Source organism: Acartia tonsa, unplaced genomic scaffold (assembly GCF_053477335.1).
Source record: "Acartia tonsa isolate MP-2025a unplaced genomic scaffold, ASM5347733v1 sca7, whole genome shotgun sequence".
Lineage (NCBI taxonomy): Eukaryota > Metazoa > Arthropoda > Copepoda > Calanoida > Acartiidae > Acartia > Acartia tonsa.
Window position 1 is genome coordinate 68,393 of NW_027649601.1, and position 17,307 is coordinate 85,699.

The 17,307-nt window shown below is 28.8% G+C and overlaps 1 protein-coding gene across 1 annotated transcript; it reads right to left on the reverse strand.

Moving 5' to 3' along the window:
- Window positions 1-263: 263 nt before the first annotated feature.
- Window positions 264-13,993, reverse strand: LOC145311341 (latrophilin-like protein LAT-2). The gene is made up of 12 exons (XM_080150540.1): window positions 13,976-13,993; window positions 13,822-13,911; window positions 10,030-10,132; window positions 9,670-9,751; window positions 5,794-5,891; window positions 4,192-4,278; window positions 2,856-2,960; window positions 2,683-2,737; window positions 2,322-2,392; window positions 825-891; window positions 651-742; window positions 264-379 (listed from the first exon to the last, which is right to left on the reverse strand). Exons 1-12 carry the CDS (start codon window positions 13,991-13,993, stop codon window positions 264-266), a joined length of 984 nt encoding a protein of 327 aa, XP_080006666.1.
- Window positions 13,994-17,307: the final 3,314 nt, after the last annotated feature.

A 17,307-nucleotide genomic window follows, 5' to 3' on the forward strand; every position in this document is an offset into this window, starting at 1 on the left:
ATTTCCATATATGTCTAGCTGAAAACAAAATAAATGCTATTCATATGATAGGCATTCATTGCACAATATAAAATAGAACAGGAGAAGTGTTTTGACTTTGTGATTTCAAAGTTTCTCACATTAGCAAAAAGAAATGAAAACTGTGTGCAGTAGTGATTTTTTGGATTGAATGGCCTTTGTCATTGCAAATGTGAATTCACTAAAGAACCGTTTTAGATAACTTGATAAACAAAATAAAACAAAATCATCAATAGATTTTAGATTTAAACAAGAGTTACCTCAGAGTTGAAAACAGTACTGTTCAACAAGATGAAGAATCCAGGGAAAACATTAAGAAGAACAATGATGTAGCCAAAGATTTGGGAGTCAGCAAAAAAGGCTAAAAAATATGTACATATATCCACATTAGAGTAGATTTTATATTACTCCAAACACCTTTTAACCAAGGTCTTGGGGTGACTAAATTTAGGTCACATCCATCTTTAGACTTTTTTTGATGGGGAGTATCAATTAAGTATTTCCATTTATCTTTACTTTTATAAAGTCAGTTCATCATTATGTGAATAAGATGAACCTTAATATTAAAATTTCTTTTTTTTAAGTTCAAGTTTAAGAAAAAAATTTAAAGTTTATAATGTGTATAAAATTACCAAAGACAATGTTGAGAGTTATCACGAAGGTTAGGACCAATGTACTTCTGAAGGATACCAGAAGATCAAAGATTATTTCACATGTTGTGTCACTAAATAAGTTGAATTATTATCCAATTAAAATATTTAGCATGAGCAATTTAAATTTTCAAGTAAAAAAAATAAAATATTTACCTTGAGTTTTTCTTTACCCAAACATATGTCAAGACCATTCTAACTAAGCAAAGAAGCAAAGCAACTCCTTAAAATTTACATTAAATCTTTTAAGGGGATAGGGAATTAAAGGAGGAGGGGGTGTTAGAAAAATATTTTGCACCATTTCGTCTATTTTGATTTTTAGAAAACAATAACAGTTAAAATTTTAATAGTTTTCTAAACAAATGATAATGATTTTGTATCATACTAATGCTGATGAAAATAAATTAAGCTTTCTTAAGTTTGATTATAAAAACAATAAGCTTTTTTGTTGCTATGTCCAAATTATTGGGTTCATCAAACAGATAATTTACAAATTACAAGCAATATATCAAATAATAGGTCTTAAAGGGACTGTGAATGTAAATTTTTCTCATCTTAATATCAAATCTTAACATTATCTCATTCATAATATCTCACAGATAGAGCAAAAAGCGCTTTTGTTTGCTTAAAAAACGGCTTTTCCCAACGATTTTTATAAGGTAAAGGGAAAGGAAGAAATTTTCCGTATTATATAAAATGAGCATTAAATTGCTTTTTTCTCACATTATAGCTAAAATTAAACTTTTTCACATAGTTCTTGATTTTTCCTAATGGTTAAGCTGACTTTTAACATAATCCTTGCTTTAAACCAATGTATAGATACTTAGAAATTGATAGAATAAGCAATATTTTTATTGAAAACCAAATACAATAACAAAGCCAGAAACAGGTTTTTTTATTAGTATCCAATAAACTTAAGATGGCCCATCTCTCGCCCACCTTTAATTACAAATTTGTAAATAATAAAGACGCAATATTTCTTTATAAACAATCTAATAAAAGTGTAAACTAGTTCTCCAACGTGGGTTATTTATTGTCCAACACAATAAAAAAGGATATTATTATTTTAAATTACCTATGAGATTCAACCCTTTGTAGACAGTGAGGTATTTTTTTGTCAATAATACATATTTAAAATAGGTGTTTATTACCTAATTACTACGTTATAAAAAAACTAATTGGCAATTTTATATCATAAAATAAATCCTTAACAGTAAGTAAATTGTTTCAACTATATATGACAAGTTAAATATCCCTACAAACATTATAAGAAACAAAAAACGTTCAGATTTTCCCTGTTTTTTCCTTTTTCCCTCCCAAAATACCATAAAATCAAGGCATTATTCCTGGATTTTTTTGTTAATAGGACGTTTTTGGTTAATCAGTGTAGTGAAATGTGCTTAGAAAATGTTAAGATTTGATAATCAGATGAGAAATTTTTACGTTCACACTCCCTTTAACAAAATTATCTACAATTTAAGGACTTTATTTAAGAGATGATTTGCTTAAAATATTGTATCTTGTTATTGTTAAATTATTACAAGTTTGAAATATCTATGAGAATTCTAACATGTTTAATTAAACAACAACAGCTATCAATTCATTCAGAGTTAGAGAAAATATTTGCTTTTAAATACTTAAAAAAAAATAAACCTATGGGAATGATGATTGCATATTCAGCCCAGTCATTCAACCAGCAACTATCCACATGGCCTTCCACGCTTCTGAAAATACATATTACAGTTACAATCTATAAAATTTAAACATTTCTATTTATAACTATAAATTTTTTCTTCTTAGAAGAAAATCATTTTGCTGCATGCATTTGAAAATACTGACCAGAGAAACATAAATAAAATAATTTTTTATTTGTTTTTTTTCTGTATCTTGTAAAATCTTGTATTGTGTTTGTTTGATTTTTAAATGCAAGTTAATTTAGCATTTCTTCAGATCTTAACGGACAGACAAAGAGACATAATTGTATTTTTTGTAATTATATGTATTTATTGTTTACCTCCTCAGGTAGAAATAGGATTCATTTGTCAGACTAGTGATGAGCACTCCTCCAGCTAATAAGAAATATTAATAATAAATTATTTTTGATCAAATAATACTAAAATTTCATTGAAATTGAAAGCTAATATAAAGTCCAATATATAAGAAAAGATTATAATGAATATGCTTCACCTATTGCAAATGCTAAACCATATGAAGCAATTGAAAGGTAGAGAAGATTTGTCTGTGGTGCCCTCTTGTTGTAGAATTTGTAGTACACTTGTGAACAATCTATTACTAAAAATATAACAAGATTGTTAAGGTTTAGTATCTTAATATGATAGTGCGTACCATATGTAACTCTACCTAAACTAATTTCAAGCATAAAATTATATGCTTGATAGAAATTTGGAAGGAAACTCTTATTTCTCAAACAAGAACTTCACAAAAACAAAAACAATCTTAATTCATCATTCAGATATATCTTATTTTGATTTTTAAAATGTTATTGTCATTTTATACATTTAAAATCTTACATAAGGATTCCTGGAGCATTAAAGGAAGCATGCAAGAAATACCACGCTTTAACTGCTGAAAGACTGCCACAAGTAGACCAAATACCTCAAATTTGAAGCCTTCAGCTTCTGTAACAAAAAAGTTCTAGGCATTTTAAAATGACATTTTATGTACAATGGAAATTTTGAAAGAATTGCAATGCTCATGTTGAAAACTTTGAAATTAAACTACGTGGCCTAGAAACAAAATTATAAGCTTATTTTTGTCATAAATTTAGGTTTCCAGTAACTAATTATATTTTTACAATAAAAATACCCATTTTTATAGTCAAAATCATTAAAAAAAATTAAGTTTTACTTGCGTTGTACCAAATGTACTGTAGCCAATCAGAAGGCTGAATCAGCTTAACAACCAATCACAGCTAAGCTTGTATTAGTTTACCCCTTTGTTTCCGCTATGATTTTCGTTTAAAAATGCAGTTTAAATCGAATTTTTTTCATAGATTTTGACTATGAAATGTGGTGTTTTTATTGTAAAAATGTAATCAGTTACAGGCAATCTAAGTTTCTGACAAAGATAAGGTTATAATTTTATGTCTAGGCAACGTAATTTAATATTGTTTTTACTTTTATGAGCAATGGAAATCTTTAAAAAATTCCATTGTACATAAAATGCTATTTTGAAATGCCTAGAACTTTTTTGTTATTGAAGCTGAAGGCTTTAAATTTGGGGTATTAGGTCTTCTTGTGGCAGTCTTTCAGCAGTTAAAGCGTGTTATTTCTTGCAGGCGTCCTTTAAGAAATAATTCAAAATAAAATGTTTCCTCTTTATGTAATTTTTAATAAGGTGATTCTCAGGACAATAATGACACAAAAACATAATTTTTTTTTTCAGTTTTCCAATAGATTATATAACATTAAATTTTTTTATTTGTAAATTATGAAACTTGTTGTTGATGAATATTTTAATAAAATCAACAACCACATTGGGTTAGAAATATAAGAATTAATACCTATCCATGCATAGCAGGCCACAAACGCAAAATGGGTTGCAGCTCCAAAACTCTCACAAACAGCACAGGGTAAAATATCATTTCTACCTAGGAATTTATGAATATTTTAGACACAGAGTATAACATTGTCTAACCATTCATATTAGAGAATAATTCCAAACCATGTATGGTTTTGGTAGGTTAGAATACTTATATTATTATAACCTATTATTTGTTAATTCTTAAGAGGGTGGAGATTGGGCTGTGAATTAAATGATTATATATTATTGATATATTTTATTATACATCTACTTTAAGAGAGGGAGAGGCAATGAGAGATATTGAGAACAAGCAATATAAAAAAGAATTTTCAAAACAGCGTAGAAAGTTGATGGATATTACATTATAGCTTATTGTAAAACAACAAAAAAAAGAAATGGAATGACCTAATTCTAATTATACATTCTGATATAAAATAGGATTTTTATCATACCATCAAAATTTTTTATAGAATAATATACAGGGCGTTTAAAAAAAAACCTAGTTTTCCAAATTTGGGAAACAACCATTGGGAGTACAAAAAAAGTAATTATATGTCTATAAAAATATGCATCGAAATTGTTACAGGTGTGTTTAAATATCTCTGAAAATAACGGCGCATTTTAAAGCATAAATATTTCAAAAGATGCGTATGAAGCTTTTTTTCTGGTAGAATTTTGTGCCTTAAGGTTGTTTTTTAAAAATGTATTCACTTGAAAACAACATCTTAATACGGCCAATACAATTTTCTACCAATTACACTAATAATTTTCATTTAAAATTCCCTCACTGAAAACAAATATTCAGTTTTTCTTTTTGTATACTTAAGAAACATGACCTTAAAAATTGCTCATGTTCGTAATTCTCCACCCCTCATTTATTCCTATAATCCTTTAATTTGATTGACAGGTTAAGATATAAACTCATAATTTATCCATAATTTGTAATTAAATGCTTTAATAAAAAAAATTCAAACTTGAATAACTTTTTTGTCTTTAGAGATTTTTTTATGAAATAAAAAGGAGTTTTTTCTTTTTACTATAACCTATGTTATTAAAGAAGATTCTTTTACTGCAAATGAATCACAATCAAGAAATATGAAAAAATGACAATTTGCAGTTTCTTAAAAATGCTTTTGTGAGGAGCTACAAAGCATTTCACCTTTAAAACTCATTAAGGTACTTTTCTTATACCTTTTTCTAAATTAATATTGAAATTCTACGATTTTTTTATACATTATAAAAGAGTTATTTTAATTTTTCTTGCACAACATTTTTCACATAAAGCATTTTTGGAAACTATGTATTTATCAGAGAGCCTGTATTTTTAGAGATAATGAAAAACACCTGTTATAAATTTAATGTACTTTTTTACAGAGAATAAGGACATATAATCGTTTTTTCTGTATTCCTTCTGGTTGTGTCAGAAAAACGGAAAACGCAGTTTTTTCTGAAACACCGTGTATTTAATTTCCATTAAAGAAAACCTTAACAAATAATTCAGTCAGATACACAAATATTTTATTTTCAGAGTATCATTACAGAAGAAGAATGTAAGTAGCTTCTTTTATTAATCATTATTTACCTACAAAGATTACAAATCCAAGTTGTGCAATTATCATGCAGAAGTTTAGATTTTTCTCGGCAGACCTCTTCATGTCCACTTCATCATCATCTTTGTCCCTAACAAAAAAATATTCTATATTGAAAAATTCAGATTCAATTTAATGAAAAAGAATAATTGAAGCAATTTAGAGAAAAATATTTATTTCATATTATTAACCCTTAACAGTCAGACCCCTTGCCGCACCTTAATTGGTCAGGGGGGGGGGGCGTTCAACGCTAGAAGCCTGCAAGTCCCCTGATTGATAATGAATTTCCGACTTTAAGTAGGACAAGGTCAATTTTTGCTTCACCCTTTTATTTAACAACCTTTGTTTTTAGGTCCTTTTTTACTTAAATATTTCAAACGGCTGTAATTTTTTTATTTTTTAAGCTAGAAGAACAATTTTTTTGCAGAATATGTTTATCTTTAGGTAAATTTTATATTAACAATATCTTAATATATATTTCAGCGGCCGCAGCTGTACTTGGCAGCTGCCAGCCGCCGCAGTCAGCAGTTGGCGGGAAAACCATGGGGGATCTTTATGAAATTAAAATACATTATGTAGACATGTAAGAAAAGCTTAAGTTTAAAATTTGAGTCAAAAATTGCAGCCACATGAGCCTTTTAAAGATGTCTGGAGACCTGGAGGATCAGGACCTGCAGGATCATACCCACTAGTCGCCAGAAGGGAAAAGCAGTCTTTTGAAACATGCTCTCTAAGATTATTACAGATTCTGATATATACATATATAGACTAAAGAAAAATGCAAAAAACGAAATCAAAAGCGTTCCTGCTTGAGAGAAAATGCGGGAAAAAGATTTTAGCTATTTCTAACTTAAAATTCACATTGGCAAGCCAGTAAAAAATATAAAAAAAATTTAAACATGTCATTGCTCAGCACCTAGAAGTGGCAGAAAAATGCTACACATACAATTGGAAAACTCATAACCTTTAGTTTTCATATTGATATATAACGTTTTTGTACTATTATTAGTTTTGAGCTATCATCTGAAGTATACACAAGTTTTATAAATGCAGTTTTTTCTTGAATTTTAAGTTTGATACTTGTTACACAAACCTTTTCAAATTATATTACTTAGCACCTAGGAGTTATAAAATTGTTTTATATAGGTAAAATTGTTTATTTTGGGTTCTTTCAATTTTTGCATTAAGAACCAAGGAGGGAGGGGGGGAGTTTATTCACTTATATGAAATGAAATTCAGTATAAATTTTGCTCTGTATGTTTTTGGGCTTGTTGTTATAGTTTTTAACCTGATTCATTTTGTTAAATCTACCAGTAAAACTTTAAAAATTGAACTTTGGCACTTTTCTTCTAGGGGCTGATGGGTTACTTAAAACAGCCCCTAAAACACTAACATCTAAGGTCTGAAATGAATTTTTAGAAATAACAAGCAAATTTTTTAATGTAAACTTTTTTGCATAACTGAGCTAAGTAGCCACTAAAGCTTTCATTTTGGCACTTTCCTTCTTAAGAACACCCCCCAAAACAATAGAATTTAAGGCTTGAGCTTATTTTTAGAGATAACAAGCTGATTTTTGATGTAAACTTTTTCACACAATTGGGCTAAGTAGCAACTAAAGATTCATTTTAACACTTTCTTTCTAGGGGGGAGTGGGGTGAAACCCCCCCTCCCAATTGTGAACTTATAAGATCCAAGGGGAGGAGGAGAGTTTATACACTTATAGGCCTTGAAATTCAGTATAAAATTTTGCTCTTGATGTTTGGGCTTGTTGTTATAGTTATAAACCTGATCAAAAAATCACTATAGATTTCAATTAGGCACTCTCTTTAAAGGACTTAATTTTTTTCTTCTTCATTATATGAAATAAGTTTTCAATAAATTTAACATGATATCTTTGAAAATAAGCTCAGAGTTCATAATATTTGTATTTTGGAGGGTGTTTTACCCCACTAGACTCTAGAAGGAAAGTGCCAGAATGAAATCTTTAGTGACTACTTAGTTCAATTGTAAGAATAATGTTTACATTAAAAAAATAGCTTGATATCTTTAAAAATAATCTCATTACTTACAATTTTAGTGCTTTAGGGGCTTTTGTGCCCCACAAGCCCCTAAAGAAAAGTGCCAAAATTCAATTTTTAAAGCTTTATAGGTAGATCCAATCATGTAAGAAAATTTTAAAAAAGAATCATTTGATAACTATAACAACAAAACAAACAGCAAGGGCAAAATATGATACTGACTTATAATTTTAATGTTTAAGAGGTTGTTTTACCCCACTAGCCCCAAGAAGAAAAGTGCCAAAATGAAATCTTTAGTGGCTACTTATTATAATTATGAGAATAAATTTTAAATTAAAAAAATCATCTTGATATCTTTAAAAATAAGCTCAAGCCTTAAATCTTAGTGTTTTGGGGGGTGTTATATCCCACTAACCCCAAGAACAAAAGTGACAAAGTAAAATCTTTAGTGACTACTTAGCTTAATTATTTAAAAAAGGTGTGAGAATAGAAAAATGAAAAATTTAGTGTTGGGATTTTAGTTTTTGTTTGCTTGTTTCTAATATCCTACAATATAATTTTTTCTGAAGGTTAGGATTTCAATGACTACTGAACTGAGTGAGTTTTCCTGTTTAGGAAAGCTCTCATGGGCTTATTGTAGATGTACTAGGTTTAGTCATAAGTATGTAAAGTATAAGTAAATAAGAAGTATGTTTTAATAGAGCTCATAGTTGTTCATCTTATTATAATAACTGAAAAGTTAACTGGGTTGTGATTTTAGTGTTTTAACCCACTAGTTCCTAGAAGGAAAGTGCCAAAATTAAATTTTCAAAGTATTACTGGTAGATTTATTCACATAAGAGATTTTACAAAATGAATCAGGTTAATAACTATAACAACAAGCCCAAAAACATGCAGGGCAAAAATTTGATACTGAATTTCATTTTGTATAAGTGTATAAACTCCCCCCCCCCCCTCCCTCCTTGGTTCTTACTACAAACTATACACATTTCAAAGACAATTTTTGATTTAGCTAAAATTGAAAGCACACAAAATATACAATTTTACCTATATAAAATAATTATATAACTTCTAGGTGCTAAGTAATATTATTTGTAAAAGGTTTGTGTAACAAGTATCAAACATAAAATTCAAGAAAAAACTGCATATATAAAACTTGTGTATTCTTCAAAAGATAACTCAAAAACTAATATTAGTACAAAAACGTCATATATCAATATGAAAACTAGAGGTTATGAGCTTTCCAATGGTATGTGTAGCATTTTTCTACCACTTCTAGGTGCTGAGCATGACATGTTAAAATGTGTTTATATTTTTTACTGTCTTGCCAATGTGAATTTTAGGTTAGAAATAGCTAAAATTTTTTTCCCGCATTTTCTCTCAAGAAGGAACGCTTTTGATTTTGTTTTTTGCATTTTTCATTAGTCTATATATGTATATATCAGAATCTGTAATAATCTCAGAGAGCCTGTTTCAAAAAACTGCTTTCCCCTTCCGGCGACCAGTGTACCTGGAACCTTAAATTGACTTGAACACCTGTATTTCATATGAGAATGTACTACTAGAGGATATTTCAGTATTTTTGTAAGTCAAAATGCTTTCTTTAAGTCAAAAAAATAGTTTTTCTCTTTACCTGGATGACCCTGCCAGGTTTGCTGGAATCCTGTGCCCGCCAGGATGGAGATATTCAAAAAATTCCAACTCTCAGTTATGTGTCATACCCATACTTAAAAAGTCACGCAGTGTGGGCTCTCCATCTTTTACAAACATAAAATGAGAAAGAAAAACCCGAAGGGGGGGGGGGAGGGCGTTAAGGGTTAAAGATAAGTTTCAAACAGTTTTTAAAATTACCTTCCAAAATAAAGTAACATTTCAGTGACAAGAATAGCCAAGATGGAGGAGGCACCACATATGATGGAGAGAAGCTTAAGTACTGAAAAAAATGCTGTTCATACCCTTTTAATGTTTTTAGTAGACCTTTTTAGTAGTAGGTTAAAGATAGTCATACAAAATAATTAATCTTTGATGGCTGCAGAAGTCATTGTCATCATTATGTAGAAAGTTGTAATTTTATGAAAGCTTTGTGTTTGCAATGAAGCATTTAAAATAGCTCAAAAAATCAAAAATTGTCTAGGACAGAAAGTTAAATGAATAATCTGTATAATAGAGCAAGTCTTGGTTTTTTTGTTTACTATTGAAAAATAAACTTACCAGGATCATCAGCTTTAACTTCATTGTTAAAATCCATCATGATTCCAAAACTAGTGAGATGATCACACACACATGTCACACTTTTCCCAAACACCTCTTTCCTCTGAATTATATGTAAGTTTAAGTAACTATCACGAGTATAATCCCTTTCATAGCAATGTCACTGTTAAGGGGTGTTTCCTCATATTTTCACAGTAAATTTTCTATTATTTCTAGGCCCTGCAGGGGGCTTTAACCCTGTGGGACCAATTGCCTAACCCTGTGGGGCAATCACCATCCTAACCTAAAATAAATTATCAAAAGCCAATATGAAAATAGGATGAAACGCCACTTAAGAGGCATTGTCACAAAAAGAACAAATCCAAATAATTTTGTTGTACTCCCAAACAATTAGGTAAACTTTGTTTAGATACTTTCCCTCAAGATGAGTATCTAGGTGAGAATAGAAAAATTAAAAATTTAGTGTTGGGATTTTAGTTTTTGTTTGCTTGTTTCTAATATCCTACAATATAATTTTTTCTGAAGGTTAGGATTTCAATGACTACTGAACTGAGTGAGTTTTCCTGTTTAGGAAAGCTCTCATGGGCTTATTGTAGATGTACTAGGTTTAGTCATGTAAAGTATAAGTAAATAAGAAGTATGTTTTAATAGAGCTCATAGTTGTTTATCTTATTATAATCTATAATACAAAGTAGCTTGATGTCTGTCCGTCCGTCCGTCTGAAGCTTAAGATCTCAGTAACCACTGAACCGATTGGATTCTACTCTTCAGGGTATAAACCTATTGGTCCTGTGGTGGTTTAAATCTATTTTCTTGGGGGGTGGGACACCCCCAACCCCCCCAAAAATGAAAATTCACCCCCCAAAAAAAAAAATTTTAATATTTTTTTCTAATTTTAATGTTTTTTATGTTTTCATATATTTTTATTAATTTTTATATTTTTTTTATACTTTTTTATATTTTCTTTATATTTTCAATTATTTTTCTTCTTTTTAAATTTTTTTTCTTCTTTTAAACTTTGTTTTATCAAATTCAAAAAGATTTTGAAAACTTCCTTCTCCTGTGGGGGAGAAGCCCCAAAAAGACTAATGGCAAAGAAATTAAAAAAAACAATAAAAAAAAGAAAAATTTCAAAGGTTTTAAATAATATAAATCAATATAAAAAGTTATAAAGAGTTATTGAATGTTATAAAGAGTTATAAAATGATATAAAGAGTAATAAAATGTTATAAATACAAAAAATATCTAAAAATATGTAAACAAAATTTTTAAAATTCTCCCCTGAACCTTCAGAAATAAAGCCCCTAGAGGCTAGGGGCGAAGCCACTAGTAACTGAAAAGTTAACTGGGTTGTTTGCAGTAGATATATGAAGAAAAAAAATTTAAAATAAGAATTAACTATGTAAAAGTTTTTGTTAGTCAATTGTGATCAATTTTCAAAAAGCAAACCTTTAGTATGTTGTTATCAAGATGCTTAAAAAAATAAAAATTGCCTAAGGAATGTACAAGAGTGATATAATAGAGATAGATATTTCAATAAGATTTATAATGTACATATTATACAATATTCACAATACCTTCTTGGACTGACATGTATCACTACAAGATAATTTTTAAAAATGTAGTAGGCATCTTATGAAAAAGGTGTTTTTTAAGATAGGCGATTTCTGAGATGGGTGTATTTTGAGATAGGCGTTTTTTAAATATAGCTTAAAATTTTTGATTTTCATAAAAAAACATAGAGTAGATTTTTGGCTATACTCAAAAAACTCCTAAATCAGAAAAATCCTATCTCAAAAAACGCCCATCTCAGAAAATGCCTATCTCAAAAAACGCTCATTTTAAAAAACGCCTATCTCAAAAAACGCCTTTTTCATAAAATGCCTACTACATTTTTTAAAAATAAAGCCTAATTCATAAATAGTATCCAAGAGAATAATAAAATACTTGTCATTCATGATCTCTAATCTAAAACACAAATAAACAGTTACCAAATCAACCAGTCAATAAACTATGTACAAAGATGGATATAATGCTAAACTAAAGAGTGACTTCTATAATAAGAGAATAGGGATACTTTAAATAAATGGAAAATGGTGGATGGGAGAAAATTATTGGATAGAGAACTCATTAGAGGAAAGGATTTAATTATTGAAGCTTATTCAAAAGTACATAATTTTTAATCTGATAAAAATAAGAAGGAATATAGGGATGAGACATTTAAATAACCTGACCCTATTTTTCCCCCAAAATATATCATCTATGGAAAGTAAAATTTAACAAAATGTTAAATTTCTTTATAACTTAAAATAATTATTCTTGTATTCATTCGAATCCGGTGGTTAGGAACTGGTTCTCATCCATACGAAAAAACTATGTCTAGCATTGTATTATATCCAGCTTTCTACGAATATAGAAATGTACAATCATCAGATTAAAACCAGTGTTTTTAATCTCATAATTGTACTTTCTATATCTGCGGAAAGCAGTTTATAATACGATGTTTATAATAATAACTATTCTAAACTATTTTTTTATTTTGAGGAAAAGCTATATAATTCTGATAGTTTTAAAGCATATCATATTAATAAATATTTTTTACAATATTTGTGTATGTTAATAATTATATAACATGAATATAAAATTTCTTTTAAGCATATTTTTAATTCACCCAACCCAAATTCCACAACATCTTTATGAATTTCTCTTAACAGGTTTAGTCATATTTAAATCATTTTAATCTGATATTCTGTTAACTCAAGATATTAGGTCAAATAATAAAGCCCCTAGAAGCTAGGGGCAAAGCCACTAGTATGAAATAAAGAAACTTAAAACATGAATTCACTAGGTAAAGTTTTTGTTATACAATTGTGATTAATTTTTAAAACACAAACCTTTAGGTAGTATATTATTGCTCAAAATGATTAAAAGAATAAAAAGTGCCTAAGGAATGTACAAGAGTGACATTATACTTCAGGGATAGATATTTCAACAAGAAGATTGTACAATGTACTTGTTGTGCAATATTCACAATACCTTCTTAAACTTACATGTTTCACTACAAGATAATTTTTAAAAATGTAGTAGGCATTTTATGAAAAAGGCGTTTTCTGAGATGGGCGTTTTTTGAGATAGGCGTTTTATGAGATAGGCATTTTCTGAAATAGGCGTTTTTTGAGATGACCCACATTTTTATTTATAAATGGAACTGGTTTTGTATTTGTGTTTATAAAGGTGGTTTATCAATATCACATAAAATTTTAAAATTTGAATGGACAAAATACAACAGTTTATGATCTACCAAATGAAAATTCGTAGCTACCCACTTTTAAAAAAATAATCCCTCTAATTTTGTTTCTTCTATATGGTCCTTTTTTGAATGTACAACTATGAGCAGATTTGATAATTAAGCTGATGTGATCAAACACCATTTGTCATGTTTTTCTCTTATTATTATTTTCTATAATAGTTTAGATTGTTTTAAAACCCATTTCTTTAATTTTATATATAAACATAAAAATATCTAATAAAATCTTAACTTAACATAACCTAAAGTATTAAACATAAATAACAATACCCTCTTGTTTTCTATTTATATCAAAATAGAGGCAAGGGTTAGATTATGTATATATAAAAAAAAACAGAAAATCAATCTGTACTTAGGACTTCGGATTACAAAAATTGATATGAGACAAGAGTGTAAAGTAACTGTAAAATATTTATCATCAATTGAATTTCTTTTAACATGAAGTTTGTTTCAATCTCCCAACTCATACAATACATAAAACTTACCACACATCCTTTAGTAGACCACTCATTTTCTTCAGTATCAAAGTAGATACAATCTGGATACCCAGGGATAAACTGGCATCCAGGAATATTCTACAAGAATTATGGTAAATAAAATGAAATTATTGACATATTTTCTAGATATTTTCAAGTTTACCTCATATACTTCTCCCATATTAAAAGTTATAGTTGAGATCAGTTTGTCCTTGCTGTTACTTCCATTGTTAATGGTCAGTCCTATTAGATTTTAAATTTCTTTCTATTTACTAATTAAGAATTAACAATATTCAATTCATGTTTATTTATCAAACTATAGATATGGAATAAATTCAGTGAGGGAATAAATATGGTGAGGGAAAATCTTTGTAGTTGCTATACATATTAAAAGTCAGAAGATTTTAAATATTGAGTGTGAATTTAGCTGATTAAAAATTTTCTTTCTCCCCCTCATCCTATTTCTGCTAAAATTACTAAATTGTGCATACCCTTTAATATTATCTTAAATTACCTAGGAGTCTATCACCAAGCATACCTCCATTGTTGAGTGAATCAATTGGCAAACTTAAAAAAAATGTTTAAAATATAATGAAATATACTAATTAGTAGCTAAGAAAAAGTTAAAAAGCTAACTGACTCTTAATGTTGAATTGTTCCTTTTTGGATTTTAAATTCTTCAAGATATTTAGAGTCAAACCTGTACTATACAGATTATGTAACATTAATGATTTCTTTATTGGTGAAAACAAAAAATTTTTTTTATGTAAATAAAAAAAAAAATTATATTGAGCCGTTCAATTTTTTCAATAATTGCAACAAATTCAAATATTTCTTAGCATATTAGTTTGTAACTTTTCTTTTAGCTAGTTTTTTTAACCCATTAGTGCCAAACCAGGCATAAAAACCCGGTTTCGAAAAATGGAAAAAAAACGGTTTCCGGCTTCATAATTGCATCATTCTCAGTATGAATCCCCCCTCTACTACCCTGGCTTTCATTTCCCCCTGGAGCAGGCAGTTTAGCTTACTTCCGTTTGCCGGTATAGCTCAACAAAATTTGAAAATCAAGAAAATTCAAAATACCCCTTCTAACTTTTTTGTTTTTATAGTAAAGTTGCTGATTTTTTTCGTGAAATCTAATGTTTATTGACAAGTACATCTATTTGTGAATTCGTTTTATTCAAATTATTATTTTTTATATGATTTTTTTATTGTTTTTTTACGCCCTATTATGACCCGGTTCAGCTTGGCCATAAATACCCGACAGTTTTAAAACCCGGCTCGGTTTTGGTTTTTATTACCCGGTTTTAACTTTTCAACCAATAAAAATAACAGTTTACGTCATTAGTAAGGGTTTGAGCCACCCTAATAACCCTAGTAATCTCTATATGTGTCACCCAATAGTTTTATTCTCGTTTTCTGATATGTAACACCCAAATTTTATATGTTCTTTTTTTGTAGTGTGTGTCTTTTAAAACTTCGAGCAACGGGTTTTTTTACCCAAAAACGGCGGCACCTATAGCCGAAACACTAAATTTGAAATAAATCGCTTCGTATTATACTTGTAGCTCTATAGAGTACATGAGGTTGTGTAGTTTTCAATTTCGGATCGTATCAAAGTTCTAAAAAGTGTTCATCTCACTTTTGGCGTTCAAAAATTACATTTTTCAATTTTTGGTCGAAATAACCGGGTTTTTACGGCAAAACCGGGTTTTAACGCCGGCGGAAACCGCCCAAAACGGGTAATAATGCCTGGTTGGTATTTATGGCCGAGCCGAACCGGGTTTTTTTGTAACTTTCCTGTGCACGCCACTGGAGCAAAACAAAAAAATACGAATTCCGTTTTGACCATTATAAAGCTTCCCTGAAACTTTCAGCTCGATCGGCCCATAAAAGTGGCGCTCGGCACTAATGGGTTAAGTCTATTAATCTTACCCTGGTTGTAGAATACATATTTGAATAATAGTAAATTATCTTACTCTGCAAATATAGGAGAGTTCTTGTCATTAACATCTTGTTTTGCCTTGATTGATGTCACCACAAAAATAGTACAATCTCCTTTCTCCAATTCCAACTCAACACATATTGTTCCCTTAATAACATATGTAAAGTTCTTTGATTATCTCTATTAGTATTGATAATTGGATATTCGATTATCCAAAACATCTTAATATATAATTACTTGGTTAAGTTGAAAACAGTATTCATCTGAATCTTGATTTTTGACTAGAGTTTTCACTTGAAGCTCTATTGCTGCAAATTGTTCAGTAACTGAGTCTTCACATCTGAAGAGCAGAATTAAAACTTGAATTTTCTTTAACAAAGTTTAGGTATTTTTTTTTTTTTTTTTTTTTTCTCTCTCTGCCCGGTTTTCCTTTATTTTCAACAATAAAATTAAAAGAATATTAACCCAACAGGAAATGTGGTGCTTTACACATTCTTAATGAAAATATAATCTCAAAAGTTTTTGTAATTTTAGTTTTATCAAATCTGCTTTCAATTATCTCCTTTACTATTAAAGAAACTCTCTAAGAATTTAGATTGGATTAATAAAATAAAATGAGATTACCTAGATTTTGTATTGACTAATGCATTTCCCAGCTTGTATCCCACTTGATCAATTGTTTCTAAAATACAATGTAAAGATAATAAAAAAGATTTAAATTACATGCAAGTGTATAAAAATTTCTATTATATATTCATACCTAATTTTTTAACTACAGTTTTCATTTTAGTTTCCATATCAGTAATTTCCTCCCAGCCAAGATAAGACCTAGATATGTTATCATTTGTTATATTATCATATTGGTTTGAATAATCATAATACCATATCCTTTAGTGATCTAATATGACTTTCAATTTCAATGTTCTGATATATTATTGCCCTTTCTGAAACTAATGTACTTAAATGAGGTTACATTCACTTAACAAAACAACAAAAATTATATTTAAAAAATTGTAAATAGTTACCAATTTAAAATTAGCTTTCATTTAGAGAATGTATACCCTACCCCTACCACAATAAAAAAGCTTTGACATCTTTCAAAATAAAATATATATTTAGAGAATTCTTTTTATACCTAAACATCTGATCTGTCACATTCAGGTATGTGTTGACAAAATTGGTATCATAGCCATCTTCACTAGAGTACATAAAAAAATATTAGACTTATATGCCCTCATGTATATATTCAATTTATTTTAAATGGGGTGGAGGGTTCCATTGCTTACAGGCACTTTAACAATATCAAAGCTTTTTATAAATATATAGAAAAAAATCTACAGAGCCTGCATGAAATGAAATATCAGTCTCTTTTTTTTAATCAAATCAATAGTTTAATTTAAAATTACATTTAAATTTAAGTTATATTTTCCATAAAAAAATACTCAAAATCAGAAGAGTGGCAGATCTTTCTGGGATATAAAATTGAATAAAAAATGTACAGTAAATATGCTTGTGAAAGAACCAAACTATATACACTTGATAATATAACA